Source organism: Streptopelia decaocto (assembly GCF_964273445.1).
Source record: "Streptopelia decaocto genome assembly, chromosome: 7".
NCBI classification, from domain to species: domain Eukaryota; kingdom Metazoa; phylum Chordata; class Aves; order Columbiformes; family Columbidae; genus Streptopelia; species Streptopelia decaocto.
The window spans coordinates 41,317,390-41,337,838 of NC_138661.1; the positions used below are offsets into that span (position 1 = coordinate 41,317,390).

The window sequence follows — 20,449 nt, forward strand, 5'->3', positions numbered from 1 at the left end:
TCAGTCATGTATTTTCAGAAAGGAGACACAACACACAGCTCTCAGCGTTTCAGTTAGCTGCTTCCAACTACATATACCAAAATTCTCTACAAAGTCTTCCATAACACACACTCACAGTTGGCTCCCCCAACTCACAGTATTTCCCCAATCCCTTGCTTGAAGCCCAGGAGAGCTGAGGTAGTAGGGATAAGTTTGCTTTAGGTCTTGCCTGCACAACTGCATTTCTTCAGCATAAATCTAGCTACAGGTATTTGTTCTGGTTAAGTAGGACTATGGCTCCCACCCAGCCTTTTGGTTATGCTGTTCACTAGCTGCATTAAGCTAAATCGCACAGGTTATTCACACAGGCAAGGACAAGGCCCAAGGCCACAACATTTGTAACAGCTGCTACACAGCTGATTCACAGCTAGAAAAAACATACAAAGGACTGATTTCTAAAATGTAACTGTTCAGAAATTACAAGGAGAAAAAATAAACATGGTATTCTGAAAACAAAGAGGAAGAGATCTTGCAGATTAGATTTATGGGAGAACAGTAAGCAGGCCACTTCCTTCCATCTCCCCCAAAAATCTCTTAGCTTTTTCACTGAGTGATACTGCAAAATTGCCAAGAAGCACAGGTGAGTAGTTACTGAAACTTTCAAAGCATGTGACAAGGTAAGGAAAGTTCACAAGGTATCTTTATGTAGCTTCCTGTACTACTAGCACTAGTCATTTAAGGACTGCTGGAGTCTTTGCAGGCATTAATGCTCTCCACAGCCTTGACAGTGAATGACCTAAAAGATTTTTCAGTTAACAATGGTGAGAAAGCATGAGATTTGTGGTACACATAGCTTAGTGCACAAGCCTACAGCCATCAGACAATGTTGCTTACTAGTCATTAAAAAAAAACACCTAGTTCTAGTTTTGTTAACTGTGACATATTAATACCTAAGACTGGAATCAGTTCTTGAGGTGCCTTCCCCTGCCACCCCATCTCAGGTAAAGACCTGAGGGGTTTTGCTAAGCCTCTGTTCCTACAGACACACACTTCTTCCAATATTATGGACAAGCAGATCTCCCTGGAGTGGTCTGTAAGCAAATAATACTGCTAATCTTCAGAGAACAACAGAAACATTTACTGATGCAACTGTCTGGTAGTGCTAATAGGAAGAGAGGACTATAATAATTCTAATAGACCACGAAAGCAACCTGTAAAAACCCAAGAGTAAAGAGATGGAACAAGTATTAAGAATGTCTCAAACAAAATAAGTAACTTGAAATTACTCCCTGCATAAGAATGAGCTATTACTCATGTTTTTGCTAAAGGGCAGAAAAACAGCCACTTGCCTTTGACCAGAAACTGGGCAGGGGGAGGGGCTACTGTTGCTTTAGAATGACATAAACAACCTTAAACACCACACTGCTTACTTGGAAAGATGATGAGTCAGGAGTGGCCAGTTATAACCGGCCTGATGCTGAACTTCAAAAGACATCACATTTGGTTTTCATCACAAACTCTTCTGCAGACCCATTGACTTATTCAAAGCAAAAGGCTATCCAGAGCCAAAGAAAACTACAGCCTGTGCAGTTTCTGAACCACTGCTCAATGGAACCACAAAAGCAGTGGTTTCTCATAAGCCAGTAACAAACACTACCAGGTGTTAATGAGACTGTCTATCCCATGGCTCCAACAATGAAAAGAGGATTTCAAAACCTCAGGTCTTCCTACTGTCAGGTCTGTTTTTTATTACTCATGACATTTTACATAGATAAAATTCATTCCAGGCTGAAGCTCCCAACAAAAGCATGGATGTTCTTCTGGAGCTCTGAATGGTTACCAAAATTCTTAGGTCAGCTCCTAGAGGAAAACAATTTATAATTCCCTTTCAACGATGTGAAGACCCATTTCCGCAACCCTATGAACAGGGGGACTAGCAGGTTGAGAGGGGTACTCAAGACAAGCACATACATTCACATGAGAGAACTGTAGAGGTTTTTCAAGAGACAGTGTTTTCCACGGCCTTAATTACAAGAATCATCATTTCTCATTTAGATCATTCCATTCTTCTGCCAATTACTACCTTTGTGATTCGGCCCTAAATGGCAGAACCTCATTAAAATTTTAGTTTCTTAAAAAATAAAACAAGGAATCCTTGCTAAATCACTAAAGAAAAGTGTTTGTTCCATCACCTACAATGTAGGAATCGCCACCTTCTGGGAAGAATTTTCCAAGTCAGAGCAACAGACAGCAGCACTGACCTCAGCCATGTCCAGAACATATCAAATACTGTCGGGAAGTAAAAAGACTGCCTGGTCACAATGTACTGGCTTCAAATGGCAAAGCAAATTTCACACCAACAGAACTTTTCTGCAATCTACCCTTGAGGGAACCTACGACTAGATCTCTAGCCTAGTTCAGTGCAGCTTGGAGGACCACAGCAGGACAACACAAACAGGTTGTGTTCCTGCTTGCAGAGTTTCAGTTGAAACATTACTACTGCATATATCAATTTTAGTTTGAAGTGAAGACAAAATCAAGAGTGAGCAGGCTAAGGAGTATTGCCAGAAACAAAGTGAAGAGTACCTAGAGACAATTCAAATGTATGTGCTCATCCATAAAGCTTGTGGGAGCGAGAATTATATACCTTGAACTGCAGGCAAATGACTGAAGTGTATTATGAGACACTTTTGCTTGAGAATTACACACATTCTTATATTACATTGTGCAGAAACATGTATTTGTATAGCATGATGTTTACAAAATATATATACAAGCGCATCTGTTCTTTCATGTTCTGCCTATGTATGTGGTTATAGACTGAGCAAAAAGGAAAGAGAAGGCAATTCTAGTTCTGAAAGTGAAGACGACTACACTGCTTAGTGTCCTTCACTACCTTTCCCTTTAAGCTTGTCTTCACCAAAACAAGTACCACACAACACGGAAGACAATCACAAGCTGTTCCCATTTCCTTCTGGTCAACAAGGCACTCCATTAGCTTTACACTGAGAACCTCAGAACTGCACGGAGCAAACATCTGCTAAAAGATATTCCAGTAGGTTACCTCTAACTATTTAAGTTCTTAGACAGCCACAGCCGTATCTCCCCATTTTCAAGTCTAGTTCACTGTAATCCTGATAACAAGACCCAACTACTCTTTCCATAGAGTTCCACAGAAGCCACCGTGTTCCTGCTTCTGGAGGTGATATTCCCAACACAGAAGCTCCACAAGTTGCAAACAAAACCATTACGGTGCATTGACAGTTGCAGATTTGGAAAACTACAGCCAGCTTTGCATCTCCTCTTCATACTTTTGGGGATCAATAAAAGGCTTGTCAATGGACCGGATCATCAGCTCACCACAGTACACACATTCTGCTGCCACAATGTCATCAATGTCAGCTTTGATCTGTTCCCGGCTCTGCTGCCCCTTCCCCAAGCTAATGTTATCTGCATCCTTGGGACGATGGTGGCTCTTGGAAGGCTGACTGGTAGCTGCCAGCTTCTTCTGAAGATCTTCAAGTTTTGCCTGCTTATAGGCAGGAAGGTTTGGGAAAACTGCTTGGAGGAGACAGTCATAGTGAAACATGTGACCACATAGGAAAAGGTAAAAAGGGCGGTTTAGAAGTGGAAAGTCACAAGCAGCACATTTTTCTTGAGGCTCCACAGAGCCATACTTATTTCTCATTTCCTGGATGTCCTCTCGGATTCTCTTGGCACTCTGTGTGGCTTCCTCCATCTCCCTTTTCAGTTCCTCAATGTGCTTGTTGTAGTCCTCCAGGGAGTTACAGATTGCCTCCTTGAAATGGTCAATAGTGACAAAGTCTGGGAAGAATGGCAGGACATCTTCAATCTTTAGCAGGGCACAGCTGGAGAGGCAGGCCATTGCCTTCTTGACATCCTTCTCTTCCTGAACAACATGGCGAGCGATCTTCAACCAGAGTTTCTTACGGAGTTCCTCATCATCTTCAGGGAGATCTGCACAGGACTTGGCAAGATCAACATCCACCTAGAAGTCAGACAGACAAGGGTACTGAGTTAAACTTCCCTCTTTGTTTATCTACCATTCCGCTTCAAAGCCTGTTGTCCATTATAGGAGGCATTAACAGAAAACTTCTCTTGCTACCTTATTGCCTAGAGCTGCACTACTGACCTGCTCCTTGTTTACTTGTCAAACACCTCCCCTCTCCACCAGTATTCCTCCCTGAAGATTCACTTGCTAGGCAGCAGAGAACAACAAAGCCCAGCACCACAATCAGGGCAAATCCATGTTACAGTATCTTTGCTGGCCACGCGTTTCAGAAAAGACATAGCAATGCCAAAACTAAAAATTCCAACATTTCCCTGATGGTCAGACTTAGCTGACACAGGCATTCTTCTGTGATAATTACCACAGATACGAATAAAAGTAATTAGAATCCTGAACAACAGCTACACAAGGCTTGCATAAATGCAGATATGTTAAAGGTATTTTATGCTAGAGAGTGAGCTTAAGACAGATACTACTCCCCCTTGTACTTTCCATACCTCTACCCTCAATTATGGCTTGTCACAGTCAACTGTCTACATAAAAAAAATCGTGAAAGCACAGAAGTATGTTTAACAGAGACAGGTCTTTCTTCCTAGACTTAGCTGCACAGCTCCTATACTGATGAGTCTGTCCAGTTCCTCTCAATGTTTGGTTGTTCAAGATAAAGTGAACAAGCTACGTTCCTATATATCATAGTACGCACACACAGACACACATACCTGTAAGGCGAGATCCACAGCCTCCTCATATAATTCCATCACTTTGTAAATATGGACACATGCGTGGTGGTGCCCGTGCTCTGCACACAGGCGCAATGCATACTTCAGGTCATAGTGGATCCTGTTTGGGTTGGTTCCTGCTTGCTCCAGGTATGACAGCAGCGAGTCCGGCCGACACAAAGCATAAAGAGACAACAGGTAATTGTGAATGGCTTGCTGGGTTTCCTCCAACTGATAGACACAAAACTCCATGTATCTAATGGCTTCATTGATCTGCTGGGTGCTGGCACTCTGGCTATAGTTAACAAGGGCTGGAATGAGGTTCCTGGCATCCAGTCTAGAGCCCATAGAAATCCAAGCATCAACTACCTTCTTTGGAATATGCTGGATGAGGACTGGAGAAAACTTGTAGAACAGCTTCTCATCTCTGTGCCTGGACAGCACATTTAGAGCTTCATCATACTCATCATGCTGGCAGTGGTGAGCTACTACACGCTCATAGTCGTGCATGATGACTGCAAAGTAGACCATGTGCTCTGTGTCCCCATGGCTTGCCAAAAGCTCGTAAATAGATGCCCGGTTATTAAATAGACAGTCTTTGTTTTTAGGGCTGCTCAGGAAAGTGCGAAACTTCTCCCGTGTATCCAAATAGAGATTTCGCTGTGAGGGATCTCCCTCCAAAATACCTAGCCAGTTCAGGTACAGCTCCGTTAACCACGTCGTCAGCAGAGTTGTCTGCGTCTTCTCAGAAGGCTTTAGGTTACTTAGCTTCTTAATCAGAAACTCCATCAGGGCCTCCTCTTGCTTCGCTTCAATGAACTTAAGAGCAATTTCCTCAAAGTAGTTCTGGGTCAGTGCATAACATTTGGCACTGTCTAGATACCTCTTGTTTTGGAAGCAGTGTTCTGCCTCTTTTGCTAGAACAATATCTAGGCACTCTGGACGATCTTTACAATACTCTTTGGCTAAATCAAATTTGTTCATATTCATATACATCTTCCACACATCTCTAGATTCCCGCTGGACATGGTAACGGAACACTACTTTCTCAGTGTGGATCCATATCTGCTGGACTGTGGGATCTTTGATCATGCGTGTCAGTAAGCCAAACTTCTCCAGGAACAAATCTTGAAAGACAACCTGCCCATTCAGAGTGCATACAGCTTTGACCCGATCAGGCAGTAGCAACAGGAAGTGGAACTGGGTAAGCACAATTGATATTGGCTTGTTCACATTTATGTCAATATCAGGAGGATAAACCCAGACCCGTTCATCACTCAAAATTGAATCAGGACGGCTATAATCCAATGTACCATATAAAACACCATTTCCCATCATCCAAGCAAAGGAGCGTGGGTTGGAGCGCAGTTTTGGGGTGTAAAAGGCTATCTCACTGAAACCAAAACTGGCTGGAAACTCCCGGAAGCTGGGCAAATGGTCAGCATGCAGAGCAAATATAGAGCTGAAACCTTGCTGCTCTGTCCCTTCAGGCACTTTGCCAACAAACTGGAAGAGTCTCTTTCGAGTGGTAGCTATAATAAAAAATTTCCCTTCTATCCCTCGTTCAATCTCCAAGCAGCAGACTGGGGCAGGTCCTGATTCCTCTTCCAGAGTGTAGACCTGGCGGAAGTACTGGTCAGGATTAGTGCTGAAGAGGCTTCCCTCGCTGACAGAGATTTCAGCCTCATAGATCTGCCCCTGGGCTGTCCCCACCAGGATAGGCCCAGTATTGGTCTCTGATCCAAGAAATTTGTTCCAGCCCACACTTTCAATCAAGTGGCCTTTCCAGCGGGAGAGTGCTCGCACTTTCTGAACACTTCTGTTCAGGTAAAGGCATTCACTGGTGTTCAGAGCAATCAAGAGATGAGAGCCTGCCAACAGAAGAAGGGTTTGGGAAGGAGAAGGAGAGAACAAATTAAGACAACACCTAAGCAAGCCAAATTCCTGAGGCTTCTAATCCTCACATTTGATAAGCTCTGGTATCAGCATACTTAATCCAAGACGTTCCTAGGCATTCATAGGAACGTGGGGGATTTCCATGCTGGATCAGAATGGCAGTCTATACGTTGCAAACTTAAATTACTAGTCCTAGATGCTTCAGTGAGAAGGTATTCTGCTGTTTCAATAAGTGTTCTAAGGACAAATAGTTCCCAGAGTTCTCTTCTAGCCCTGGCAGTTGGTGACAGATATAAGCAACTCTTTCCAAACTTTTTTTTTTTAAAAATCAGACGAGGCTGCAGATATTTTATAGTCCTTTTGAAATTTTCTTATATAAACACACACAGCACATGGTGATGGCAAACATTTCCTTTTATCAGTTTTAGCAGCCTTGCTCAGAACAGTCTAATTTGCATGTGTTCATTTCAGAGAGTTCAAAGGCAACAAGCCAGTGTTCTCCTAATAGCACAGGGGCAAATCAGTAGGCAGGGCCCCTGCGCAGTGCAGTCCTGCCCACAGAAGAACCACCTGTTCTCCTTAATGACAGAGCAGAAAGAGAACTCCTTCACCAGTGCTTCTTATGCACATTCAATTGCATCTGCAGCCAACCACCATCTGTAAATGTATATAGTCCATTGCCTCACCTGTGTGGTCCAAAAACATCTTGTAGACTTTGGCTTCATCTTTGCGTCCCAGCTCCACCTGATTAGGTTCATCTGGCTTCCCAAGATCAATCCTGCAAAGAGAAACCATGAAAGCATGCTTCTAATAGAAGTTCACGTAGGCGTAATTGCTTACTCTTTTCCATACTGGGTTCATGGCTTCTTATCCAGTAAGTTCTTTAGCAATTTAATTAAAAAAAAGGCAGGGGAAAACAAGCAATAACTTCAGGTCTCTGGCAGCATTACCTGAGAAGGGTGTCTTTGCCAAGGCTCATACAGAGCTGATTAGAGGAGACCACTAAGCTGTTAATTTTCTCTGGAGGAGTAAAATCAATCCTTTGCTTGTTAAATATTGGTGTTTCCTTCTCCAGTCGTGCATTCACATATCCTGGAGAAAGAACAGGAACACATAAAAACAGAGCAAGACAAAAAGCCACAACAACCACCCTACACTACATCAAAATCTAACCTAAAAGACTATAAGGATCATCACCTGCTCTGAGTTTTACTGAAAACGGAATGCACTCCATGGAGCATGAACACCAAGAGCAGCAGTCACATAGATATGTGTAACAGGAAAGAAAAGTAGTAGTATGCTTTACTGTCTTGTCACAGAACTGCAAATTTGTCACAAGCATAGATTTGAAAGCACACACAATTCCAGGGGAAGCCACAGAACTGTCACATAAACTGCATAAAAAACTGAAAATGAGAGTAGAATCAAAGTAATTTGTTTTCTTTCATTGATAGTTTATTTGTTCAAGACAGGAAAGAATGGCTGGTAAGGCACAAAGAGGGCTCTGGTTTGACACTCCCATACAAGCTACCCAAGAGACTACTGTGGCACTAATTGAAATATATTTCTCTCCTATTCCATGTGGAATTGAATGAGCTACCATAATTGACATCCACCATTCACAAGCTGAAGCTATTTTTAAAGCCATGTCAGTTTATTTGTAACCACACAGTGGACTTCATCAAAGAGAGAAGTCCCCTGGATTACTTTCTGCATGGAACACAGCTGGAAGTCACAAAGATGCTTCTACTATAACCCTGTTTTACCACCAACAACACTATCCTAATTGCAACTTTCCAGTTGCTGCTGGAAGGCATGCGAATTACTTATTTGAACCAAAACAGTAAGCAAGACCTGGTGATTCCTGAATCAATGCACCAATTTTGGCACAAATTGCTTCTTGAGCCAAAACCCATTCAGATAGGTTTAGTGCTTCATGGCAAATCCCAAAATGGAGTCAAACTAACCTAATCCTCAGATACTTTCAAAAACCATGCCTGGATCTTAAGAAATGCCCAATTAAGTTAAGGTTAAAGGTTGAAGTTTGACAAGACACGCCCACCTTATGGGAGACACGATGAGTTTTAAGCCCAACCAAGCAAACCTGACAAACCAATGAACTAAATGGGAATGTGTGCAACTACAGCAAGTCAGCTCATGCAACTAAGTATTCAGCTAGAGAGTTTAGTCCCAACCAGCTTGGGAAATGTGGCATCCATAAGAAGGTGTGTTGAGGGATTACTTATGAAAGAGATCTAGGTGGGAAAGGCAGGGAATGGCAAAGTAAGGTCTGATTTGAGGGAAGAGGCATGCTTCTGCAGAAATATGTTAATAAATAGATAGGTAGATCTTAGAAATCTATTGCTTTAAAAACCTCTTATGATCTTCAGTGCCAATGGGCAAAGCACAAGACGCAGTTCAAGCTCTAAGACTCATTCCTTTAGCTATGACAAAGGCAAAAGCCCAGCCATAGGCAAGAGGCCAACCAACTGAAACTCCAGACAGGTGAACCTGTAACATCACATGGCAGCACACAGAAGCAGCATGACAGATTTAGTTTTCACTGAAGATGGGTATACCTCTGCACCCAAAAAAACATGGGACTTGCAGAGATCATGCCATTCCATTTCTACATGAGGACAGCACTCTTCATGGTTTTCCTATGAGAAAGCAAAAAACTACAAAAGAGCTGAGATATGCCAGTGAACTAAAAAATAAAAAGGCATTCATATAAAACCAAAACCAAGTGATGATGCTCATTAGCAAAATCCTGGAACATCTGTGCATCCACAAACAGATCTTATCACAAAGTTTCATCCATATCTGTCCCATGAGACAAGTTTTCCCAGTGACTGAATTTCCGATACACACAAAGTCTTACATAACCCTGTGACAAAGAAAACAGCAGAGCATCTCAGTCTGACCCAACCACCTCACACTAGAACACAAGACAGATCGATACATCGCTAGGTTAACCCATCTGCTTTGCTCAACCTCTGAGTGATTTCTAAAGCAAGCAGTTAGCCTTGACAGGAAGATTAAAACCAAAAGGAGCTGTAGCAAGTTAAGACCAAAGTAGCTAACTAAGAAGATACAAACATAAATAAAAAAGAAACCTGGGATTGTATCTCAGGGAAACAAACTGCTTCCATCCTAAAGAGCATAAGCCTGACATTCTCTAGACTGTGACTCACAGCACCACTTCAAAGCACACTCAATACCTACAGCCTCCTCCAAATTATCCTGAAATACTCAGTCATATTGCTTTTGAAAAGGCCAATGTGGTAGTGGAAAGCAGTCTGTTAACACTACAAATCTTTCAAATGCCTATTCTACCAAAGCCGCCTCCTTACCTCTACCTCAACACTAGACCAGCTACAGGATCTTTAAAGGATTCTTGTTTTAGATGAAAGATGCTCACACAGGAATAGACAAAGCAACCACAATCTGAGTAGGCAGCCTTTTGCTCAGGACATGCTTTTTTCTTATGCATCGATCCACATCTTAATCGTTACCCACTTACGAAAATGTGCGTTCCTTCCAGATTTTTACAATTAAGCAAAACATATGTTCTTCATTTCACATTAAGGAGCTGCAATGCCACATCTTAAATTTGCTGGTATGAACTGTGGTTCAAAACATGCACACAAAACTCCCAAGCTGCAGACTCACACAATGTCACAGCTAACCAACGGATATAAGTACATGTGTTTATATATAAAAAGGAAGGATTACTCTGATGGGAAAAACCCACATACCAACAGATCATCAAGTCACATTCATTCACGCCATGCTGAATTTTTTTCAAAACAAGGCTGACTGAGACAGCAAAGAAACCCAAACACAAGAAGGAAAGGGAGCAACCAGCACCTACGCAGAGAGAAGGGTTTTGAACTGGGGTGAATTTGGGATTTTTTTTATTCAGTCATATTTCAGGCCAGTGGGTTGGATTCCAGCATTCTGGGCTCTTTAGGACTGTACCCATTAAAATTATAACAACTGTAGGATCATCACTAACAGGGGAATTTTAGCCAGTGTCCATAACAGAAGGATGTACTTCTTTAGCTTACCGTTCTCTATACAAAGGAGATGTCTATTTTACGAGATACATTGCTTTGAAAGAGTCTGCTCCTTCATCCAGACCCCAATGTGCCGTGTGCCACTTCTGGTTCAGGCAAGGTTCTACTGCAGCATTTCCCACCCTGATTTCTGGATAAATCTGCATTTTTCCTTAATGCTTTTAATCTGTCCAAAGATCTAAGCTCACCAACAGCAGTCATGCCTAGTGAGTCAAAGTAGGTCTTTTCATGCTGGAACCATATTATTTCAAGTTTACACTGCAGCAGTACTTTAGGTTGGCAACAGAGTCACTGCTTGGTTACCTAAAACTTTAAGAAACAGCACCTGCGGTTTAACAAGCACAGGGAACGGCTAACTGAAACACAAGAATAAGTTTGAACATTTTCTAAAATGTCCAACTTAACTTTCAGGACTTCTTTCAGGAAGTTAACTATTACTTGCATCTTTTTCCAAAATTAATTTGTTTAAACTTCAGATTGCCCACAACTTCTACCAGCCTCAGTTTTGCCTAAAACCATCAGTGCAATCTGATTTAAGAATAATTAAAATCCTGATTAGGCTGTTCCTTTGCATTTAAGTAGTTTCCAAAACTTCATTTTCCAAGATCAATTGTCAGCAAATAGACAGATTTCTCAACTGTAAGACAGTCATGACTAAAGACAGTGTTGCAGCAGTAAAGAAGAAAAGCTGAGTCCTTGAAAATTTATTTTCAGTAATACAGCTTGTCCCAACACTGTTTTGCACAACATCTAATCAGGACAATTATTTTTTATCTAACATTACACAACAAAATAACTACACATGCTAAAACAAACATGGGGAACATACCTACCTCAGTACTTAGAGAAATTCTGTGTATTTATACTCAAGAATATACATAATATGACATAACTCATCAATTCTTACCACATATGTAAACCTCACAACCTGGTTTCCCCAAAGGTTAACAGTGGGCAACACTATATGAAGAAAAATTGTCAAAGAATGCATCCATGCATTTCCAAACTCAAAAATGCCAGCTCTGCATGGCAGCTGGTGCTACCATGACAAGACCAGGCAGAACAGAATCCTCTCATAACTTGTATTTCCCTGTTATACTCAAAAAAACATTGTGAGGTGTCATCTAAAAGGGAACAATTATAGAACCTAATAAACCTTGAACTTATCGCAGTATATGCTTGCCATTTGTATACTTTCTCGCACATGAAAGGAACAACTGGCTCATCATCACACTGTTACTTTACATTGATTGTACACCTCCCTGGACACTGCAGTATATCAAAGCTTCACAGATCTTAACAGAAAAGTTTAATAGTGATATAGATTGCTTTCTTGGTAATCCTTTTCAGCAGTAATCTTGCCCTCAGGTAGTCAGTCTAGGGGAAACATTCCAAACAATGATGCCTTTGGTAAACTGCATCTGGGTTAGGAAACTAATTCCAGGCAGGTACAACTGTGCCCACAGCCAGAATACTGTGGCCATAACAGCTGAGTTCCTCAGAGAGGACGAAGGGGGAAAAAAAAAAGGAAGCAAGCTGATGAGACAATGTCAGACAACTACCACAGCTCTGAATCAAGTAGTGCTGAGGTGTGGTTATAACTTGTGACTACAAAGGCAGGCCAGTTCATGTACACACGTTTCCACCACATGCCACTTCACAGCACAGGCAGGTATGGCCTTATAAAGCCCTCCCACAGATAACTAGCACGTCAGTTTTGCTGGGATGCCCTGCACCACCCCTGAGCTTCATCAGGAATTGAGTGTCCCTTGCGTCAAAACATTTCACACAGCGAATGGTGGAAAAATAAATCACAGCTGAATGTTACACCACATACGCAGTGATAACACTTTTTTACTGGAAGCATTCCCCTCAGCCTGACATCCACCGCTCCTCAGCCCGCCCCCAGCTAAGGAACTGCCACCTTGCCTCCCGTTCCCTGCAGGGAAACCCGTAGCGGGGCTCCCTGCGCACTGGAGGCCCCGCAGAGGGACTACTGGGGGGAGCAGGCCTCCAGACGGCCGGACACCAGGCCTAGACCTCCCCTGGGCGGACGGGGGGGACACGACGTGCCCAGGGCCTGGCTGTAACCTCAGGGCCGCGCTGCCCCCGGGACCAGCGTGGGCAGAGGGCTGCGTGGGCGCCGCCGCGCACCTACCGGAGTGCGGGATGCCCACGCTGGCGCGGCTCTGCTGCACAGAGGCGGAGCGGTACAGGGAATCCTCGTACTCGTCCAGGATGGAGGCCATGGCGGCCAACGGGCACCCGCCAACGGCCACCCCAGCTCCGCGCCGGCCACTTCCGCCAACGCTCAGCTGATCTGCGTCACGTGGCCGTCCGGCGCGCACTGCGCTTGCGCCACTGCCCCGCCCCTCCGCCGGGTGGAGAGTCGCCTTGAGGGAAGGGGTGACCCGCAAAAATTGGGCGTGGGGTAGTAAAATGTTGGGTTTATTGCTAAGATTATGATTGTGGCAAAGCATATGGCGACGCAGCGTAAGGCTGTGTGTGAACTGCGCTAGATTTGCTCTGCGAGTTTATCCCAGCTTTCTAGACTAGAACCCAGCTTGTGTGTCACAAAATAGGAATTCAGAGCTGAGATTCTGAAGTACAAAATAGTGCTTAAGGGCTGTTGTCCTAGCCTCATCCTCGAGATTAAACTAGCTGAATTTATAGCAATGGCATTAACAAAAACACTAATTTGTTACACAACACTTTTGAGTTTCATCCTATATAAAATGAATACAGATGTACATACTGTGTGTATGTTATATACTGTATATCATATTGAACCCTCACAGCACTTTTGGAAGGAACAGGGAAATGTTGTCTCACAGGGTGCGGGACAGCTTGCCGCACAGAGGGATCCATGACAAGGTGCAGGAGTTCTTCCCACCCCGAGCGAGGCAAGGCCAGCAGCAGTGCCTGTGCTTGCCTTTGCACAAGCAAGAAAGTGGCAGCTCCTTGTTGTCTGTGCTGGCCCTGGACACCTCACCCCCAAGAAGCTAGGGTTCCTTCTCCAGGCCTTCTCCCCAGGGCTGGGACAGACACACAGGTCCCATGCCAGCTGGGTCCCCAGAGGCTCCTGTGGTGCCCCTCCATGGGGTCACCTCTGCCGGCTTTGCTAAAAACATCAGATGGCTCTTCCTGACCCACCCTCCCTGCCAGCGCTGGCTGGAGCCGGGACCCAGCCCCAGCCTCTGCTGTTTACCCTCTATATGTGGCAGCTGTGAGCCAAAACAACAAAACCACATTCCTTTGCTCTCCAGTCATCCTGATCGTCATAAACAGCAACTGTTCTCTTTCAGTTTCTCAAAGGGTACACACAAATTCATTAGGTTTAGGGTAATGAGGTAGGAAGGGACTTCTTGGACTATCAGATCCCACTCTTGCAGATACCACATCATATAGTCCTTTCTCTGTTCTTATCAAGCTCTGGCTTGAAGCGTGGGTATTTTTAACCCTGACAGGTCCAGCTCGTTCCAAATGCTGATTACTCCCATGATTTCAAGCTCTGATTTCCAGTCTAACATAAGCTGTGGCTAGTCTGAATCCATTTGTTCTTCTTCAAACACTGCCCTTAGTGTAAAGGAGATTTTAGAGTGTTAATTGCATTTGCAAAACTTCAGTGCATCAATCATAGCCTTCGTTCAGATGTACCAAATCCAGGATTTACCAAACCAAGATGTTCTTTCCTTTTTCCTCTTAAAGAGAGGAGGTCATTAGTTTCCTGGAGCATCCAAGTAGTCGTCCTCTGCACTGGTTGCAGCTTCAGCTCATGTTTGTGTAACGGGGTTGAGCATAGTTTGACCCCTAATGTCAGATGAGAATAGAATAGAAATAGTTGTGCACGAGAATAAAATGCTTGTGCATTAAATATTCGTGGATGAGGTTCTACCCTGTTGCCTTCAGCAATGCTGCTTATACTTTTGTGTGTGTGTGTGTCAAAATTTTAGCAGTAGAAGACTGAAGGGTTATTTGGTAAGGGGGAAATAAACTCTTTCAAAATATGTCTAGAAATCAGGCTAAATTGAAATTTGTGCACAAATTTCTGACTGTCCAGCTCTATGAGATGTTTCCATTCAAAGCCTAGGTCAGGACATATCTTTATAATGTTGGGGGTTTTTTTCTTAGTCAGGTTCTGAAATGGAACAGACTTTCCCATTTTGGCAGATATTATTGACAGTTAGGACTGATATCTCATGATAAACCTTTGATTTTAGTGTGATTAAATTGGAAGCCAGATCCTCACTTTATTTGGAAATGAAACATCAGCCTAAAGCTAATCCAGGCCCTCAAGCCTGCTCTGTCCATTTGCACTATCATCTGCTGTGATTATTTAGTTTACAAACATGTGCAATAATTATATGCCAGTATTATGTTCACAGATTCCATATTCTGAAAAGCAGGGGAGAGCGGGGTTGCAGACAAATGTTTTATCAGCTCTTTTGTTCACCAGGAGTGCATGGAGAATCAGGTGGTTACATTTTGTGTGTAGCAGTGGTGTAAGTCTATAAGTGGGACCTGTGGGAGAGAATTAAGTGAGTTATTTCAGTGATGTGTTTATGTTGAAAACCTAAATTCTGGCGCTTTTTTCATATGACTGTGGTCACACTTGCAGCAATTTTGGCTTAAGCGTTTTCTCCAAGCTGTGGACACAGCTATCAACGTCTACATGCTGTTTTGACATGTTAATCTTTTCAGCTGCCTTGAGGAACGGTATGGAGATAATGGCATTGACAAACACATACTGTGTCCAAGATCTGGATTCCCAGCAGATTAAGCCTGTCTAAATCTGGGCTTCCACAACACTGTCTCTGTCACTCCCGGCTGCCCTGTCTGCCCATACTTTGTGCCAGTATTAGTTCATGTATGACTGCAGGGTGAGCCAGCTCTCTGCCCCACAGCAGCTGACTGTGTGATCCACAATTGAAATGTAAGTGCTGGTGCAAAAGGGAGGGCAGGAGGACGTGGCTGTGGGAAGAGGTAAGGGCAGAACAAAGGCAGCTCAGATTTAAATGACTGGAACTGCCCCTGAGATAACCTAGTGACACTATTATAATTTGAATTAAAACACGGACTTCCTCACAGATTGACATTACAGATGTGGTACTGATCATCACTACACCTCACTGTATGTAGAATATTCCTTCACTGTGATCAATATAAAAAAATACACTGCATTCATAAAAGCCATAGGCAAATACGTGTATTTCCCCAAATGCAACAGCCAACATAAGATGCCAACAAAGATGTAATATACAGCCAGGCACTCTGACACCTCTGTACCTGCCTTGAGGAAAGTGCTACAGATACCGATGTTCCCCACCCAATCAAGAGACCTTCTCCCAAGAGCAACCCTTCCCCAGTGACACGGATATTGTCTTTGAGTGACTGCTTGAATTCTATGTACAAATTTACTACAGCAAAATAAAGTGTTGTGGCTGTGTACCTATGGGTACCATGGTTACCCATGAGAACCTGAACTGGAGACTACGTGGGAAGCCATGCAGCAATTATACTTCACACTGCAAGAGATCAAAGCTCAGAAACCCATCTCCTCCTAACCATCAACCAAACTCCCAAGCTCCCCAAAAGCTGCGTGGAACTGTATTATGCCAGCACAGCAATTGCAGACTGCTTACCACAGCTCCTCTTGACACCTTAAGAAGTTTTCCCACAAGTGAACTATCAATATCTGTTGATGCTACACATGCACTCCAGGGTGTGTTGCTGTTCAGAAACTCTACGAGCACAACCCGTCAGTCCTAGAATGAGCACACAAGCACCAGAGAGAAAAGACAGAAACACGTTTTTACAGCGAGGAAACCTTTTTCCCATCACCAGCACCTGTGGCTAATCCCTCAGTTCTGATCCTCAAGGAAGATCTATGAATGATAAGCTTGAGAACTGAAACTGGTAGTTTGGTGGAGATGGTAGTCTTAGAGCATTTTATGGTTTTGCTAGCAATCCCTCTTCAAGCCAGCCCCTCACTGTTCGGTGTTAACTGCCTTCCTTTCCCTGTCTCACATGGGGACCATGAACCTTATCACATTCCTCATGCTAATTCCCTCAGCCCTTCCAGTTAAGTGTTAACTGATCTTTTCAGTAAGGTGTCTAATTGAGTGACATAATTAAATTAAGCTCACACCATTGTCTCCCAACCAATCTTTAGTCTGAAGTTTGCTGTTTCTATTTCAGATATAAAGGGCTTTGAGTGCCTTAAACCTTGCCCACTTTTTTTCACATTTATCAGTTGATTTATTAAAATATGTATGTTCTCCAGCAGATGGCAACATACTTCCTAATTATTTATAGAACATCTGAGAGGTAGGACTTGTTCTTGTGCAAGTCAGATAGGAGTTGAATTTGTCTTTGTGAAAGGGGCTGAGTACAAGATACATGCTTATCTTTCATTGGAACATTTATGAAAATATTTTTGAAGCTAGTGCTGTTGTAATTTCATTTTAATTTATTATTCTGTAATCTGAAAATGTAGTATAATGTTGTTGTAGCTCTTTGCCTCCTCATTTAACTAGAGTGGCAGTGAGCAGATGAACCAGAACATCTCTGTACATCCCGCATGGCACTGCTTTTATTTCCAAAGAGAAATAAAGAAGAGGCCAGGATAGTAGGTGCTGTATTATCACATTGTTTCTCTACTTTTTTTTATTTTATTAAAAGGCATTCCAAAGTCACACATCTTCATGGCACACCAGAAATACCCATTAGCTGCTATAGAATCATGAAGTATTTTTATTTCTGTGGACTTAGAAACTACAGAGCTCCTATCAATCAAGAGCTCTATATGGGAAAGCAGATACTAGGATCTTTCTTCCTTTGATTTCAGCTGTAGTAATTTTTCCATGAATAGCCAAAGCCTGATTTTCCACTGACTCGTGCATTGTATCTATTTCTGCCTCTGCAAGGTTGATAGAAAATGATATGAAGCAGCATTTGACATCACTTCCTGCAGGTTGCAGTGACTAGACAGGTACACTGCCAGGGAAAACCAGGCTCAAGCTCTTGCCTTCACCCTTTTGTGTGTCAATTCTTTTAAGTGATAATTACACTTGATTTTTCCCAGGGAGGACGCACACTCAGGTGCATGACAAAACGCCGGTGACTCAGCACTGGTTGTCTCATTGCTTGTGATTATGAAGGAGACTGGCCGGGCAGTGGCTGTGTCTCCACTTCTTCACCATATCTCTTGGTATCAGGGGATCGGGTTTGCTCTGGCACCTGCACCCCAGTTTAGTCCCTCTCCTCATCTAGATCCCCACCCCCTGCCCCAGTGCGTGATGGCATTGTCGCCTGTTCTCATCATCCCACAGTTTCTCATTGTTGTTTCTCATTGTTTTGTGTTTCCTCACACTTAGCACTGTGAAAGGATTCAGAAATGTGATCCAAGGGCATCGTTTGCAGAAGGAGTGGATTGACATACACAGCCCACTTGTACAAACGCAGGTAAAGCGGAAGGCCAGGTTTGCTCACTGCTGTGTTAATAATGCCCAATCAATTTTTCTCTCTCCCTTAGTAAGAGGGAGCTCTGCTATTTGTAAAACTGAGGTCTCCCAACTCCCACAACATGCAATGCCTTTCCTGAGGCAATGGGGGTAGTTTGGTAGGCTTTGCCAGAGACTGTGATAGTGGCTCGCACTCAGTGACTTTCGGGCAGACTGGTCTGTGGCCACACAGTTATCAAGCTAGAAATGAGATCAGCCAGCGAGGCAGAATACGATGTTATCAGAGGTGCAGTATTGTTCAGGAGCCAGTAAAAGTCGGGACCATTAGCTGCAAAAAGTTCCAGCATCAGAATTTCCCCCCTGTTGTAACACTGCACTTCAGAGGGGAAGTTATATGGAATAGTTTGAGCTGATCCATAGTTTTGTCCCCATCACAAGGGAAGAGCCCTAGTTTCCTCCTCATCCAGATTGGCTTAGTTACTGTTTTTAACTTGGTCCATGGGCAGACTTCTTCTGTCACAGCTGTTGAGAAAGGTGGCTATAATTAATAGAAATGGGCAGAAAAGGAAGTGTCTTCTTCTAAATAACTGTGCCTTTTTAGTAATAGAACTTTGAACAAATGTATAAAGTTTGTTTGGTGGTGACAATCACACACTGCCTAAATATCTAAATTGATTTCCACTGTAATTCACTGTGTACTCTAATGGAGCAACTTTTCTGTTTAATTCAAGCAGCTACATATGATGATACAGCCCAGCTGAATAATGTCTGAATGCCAACAGTGCCTGAAATCTATATTGGGTCTGGCTGAAAAGAGTTTGATCTTCTGCACTTATTTCCCAGTGGATGGGAATTCACATCATGAAGAATACTGTCGTAATTGGTACTAATTATAATTCCTGGGAGAGAGGCCAAACATAGCCTTGCAGGCTGCGTGTTTCCCACTCAGCCAGAGCTGGTCTTGGCAGAGGAGCACATCAGGGAGGCAGTGTGTAGTGTGGTTGGGGTCTTCTGCTGTACCTGCTACCTACAAGTGCAGAGCCTGTCCTTGTGGCTGTTGGCTCAGCAGCTCTAGGAATGGGAGAAATTTTCACTGAAATTAAAATTTAAAAAAACCCCAAACAACTCACACAAAGAAACAAACAAACAAAACCAAAACTGTACAAAAATCTTGCAAAACCAAAATGTGTGACTCCTCGCTGCATTGTGAAACTAAACTTGCATTTTCTGTTTGCTGTCAGGAGGAAGGCAAGACCTGGGAAACAAACCCATGGGAGCTGCCCTGTTTGTTTGCTTAAAGACTTAGTTTAAATATAGATTAAAAATCACTTAAGCTCATCCACAAGTTAAATGTGTGTCAAACAATGGCTGTCAGAAACTGCAAGGGGAAAAGAACACAGTCACAGGAGGAAGAGATTTAAGGAAGGGAACCAGAGAAAAAGGGATTCAGTCCTTGAAGTGGGGCAACAGTGTATATTCCTGAGGAACATCCATTCCTAAGTAAGCAGCGCATAGGGAACAAGAGCTGCCAACTCCTCTTGGTCTCTTCCCCTGGCTGCTGCTGACACTTGCTAACAGTGAATAATTTGGTGAATACTCCCTCATTTACATTCATTTCTTCCGATTAAATGGAAATGTCATAGTTCACAGAATGTCAGCCTGTGCCTGAAATGCACTGGAAACCCTCTGCAGGATCCTCGCTTGCTGTGCTGCCGGCCCCTTCTGCAGTGCAGCGTGTCCCTGCCAGCCCTGTTGGAGGGACAGCTGCACCTCACACATTACAGCGTGTCACCTGTCCCAGCACTTTCTGCCTCTTCTGGAGCAACTTAGCTGTCACCTGGCTCTGAACTGGTGCTGAAGAGTACGGCACTGATGAATAGAGGACTAGGTCTCATGTAAGCCAGTCACTTGAGCTGGTAGCCACTCACTGTAGCAAGACGATCTGGCACACGTTTTAGCGGCAGCCGGGTTTACAATACCATCCCCATTTTTTGTAGCTCTAGAAATTTAAGGCTGTGCTAGTAAAAATACAGAAGGAAGAGATTAAAGCAAACTACTACAGAAAACTGCAGAGGAAAAGCCTTCTTGCCCAGTGCTGTTCCTAGGAAGCTTGTGGGCCGTCTCCAGAAAGTGGACATGCTTTGGAAGTGGAACCAGCTGAGATTCTTGAAGCCAAGGAGCTGCAGTGCTCTTGACCTTCTGTCAGCCCTGGGGAAAAGCATTTTAGGCTGTGCCTGACTTAAGGACATCTTCTCAATTTTAGTTTTAATATAGGTGAAACAC

The 20,449-nt window shown here is 43.4% G+C and overlaps 1 protein-coding gene across 1 annotated transcript; it reads right to left on the reverse strand.

Moving 5' to 3' along the window:
• Positions 1-1,095: 1,095 nt before the first annotated feature.
• VPS18 (VPS18 core subunit of CORVET and HOPS complexes) lies at positions 1,096-13,015 on the reverse strand. The gene is made up of 5 exons (XM_082057924.1): positions 12,862-13,015; positions 7,575-7,716; positions 7,311-7,402; positions 4,729-6,599; positions 1,096-3,988 (listed from the first exon to the last, which is right to left on the reverse strand). Exons 1-5 carry the CDS (start codon positions 12,950-12,952, stop codon positions 3,260-3,262), a joined length of 2,925 nt encoding a protein of 974 aa, XP_081914050.1. The 5' UTR covers positions 12,953-13,015; the 3' UTR covers positions 1,096-3,259.
• Positions 13,016-20,449: the final 7,434 nt, after the last annotated feature.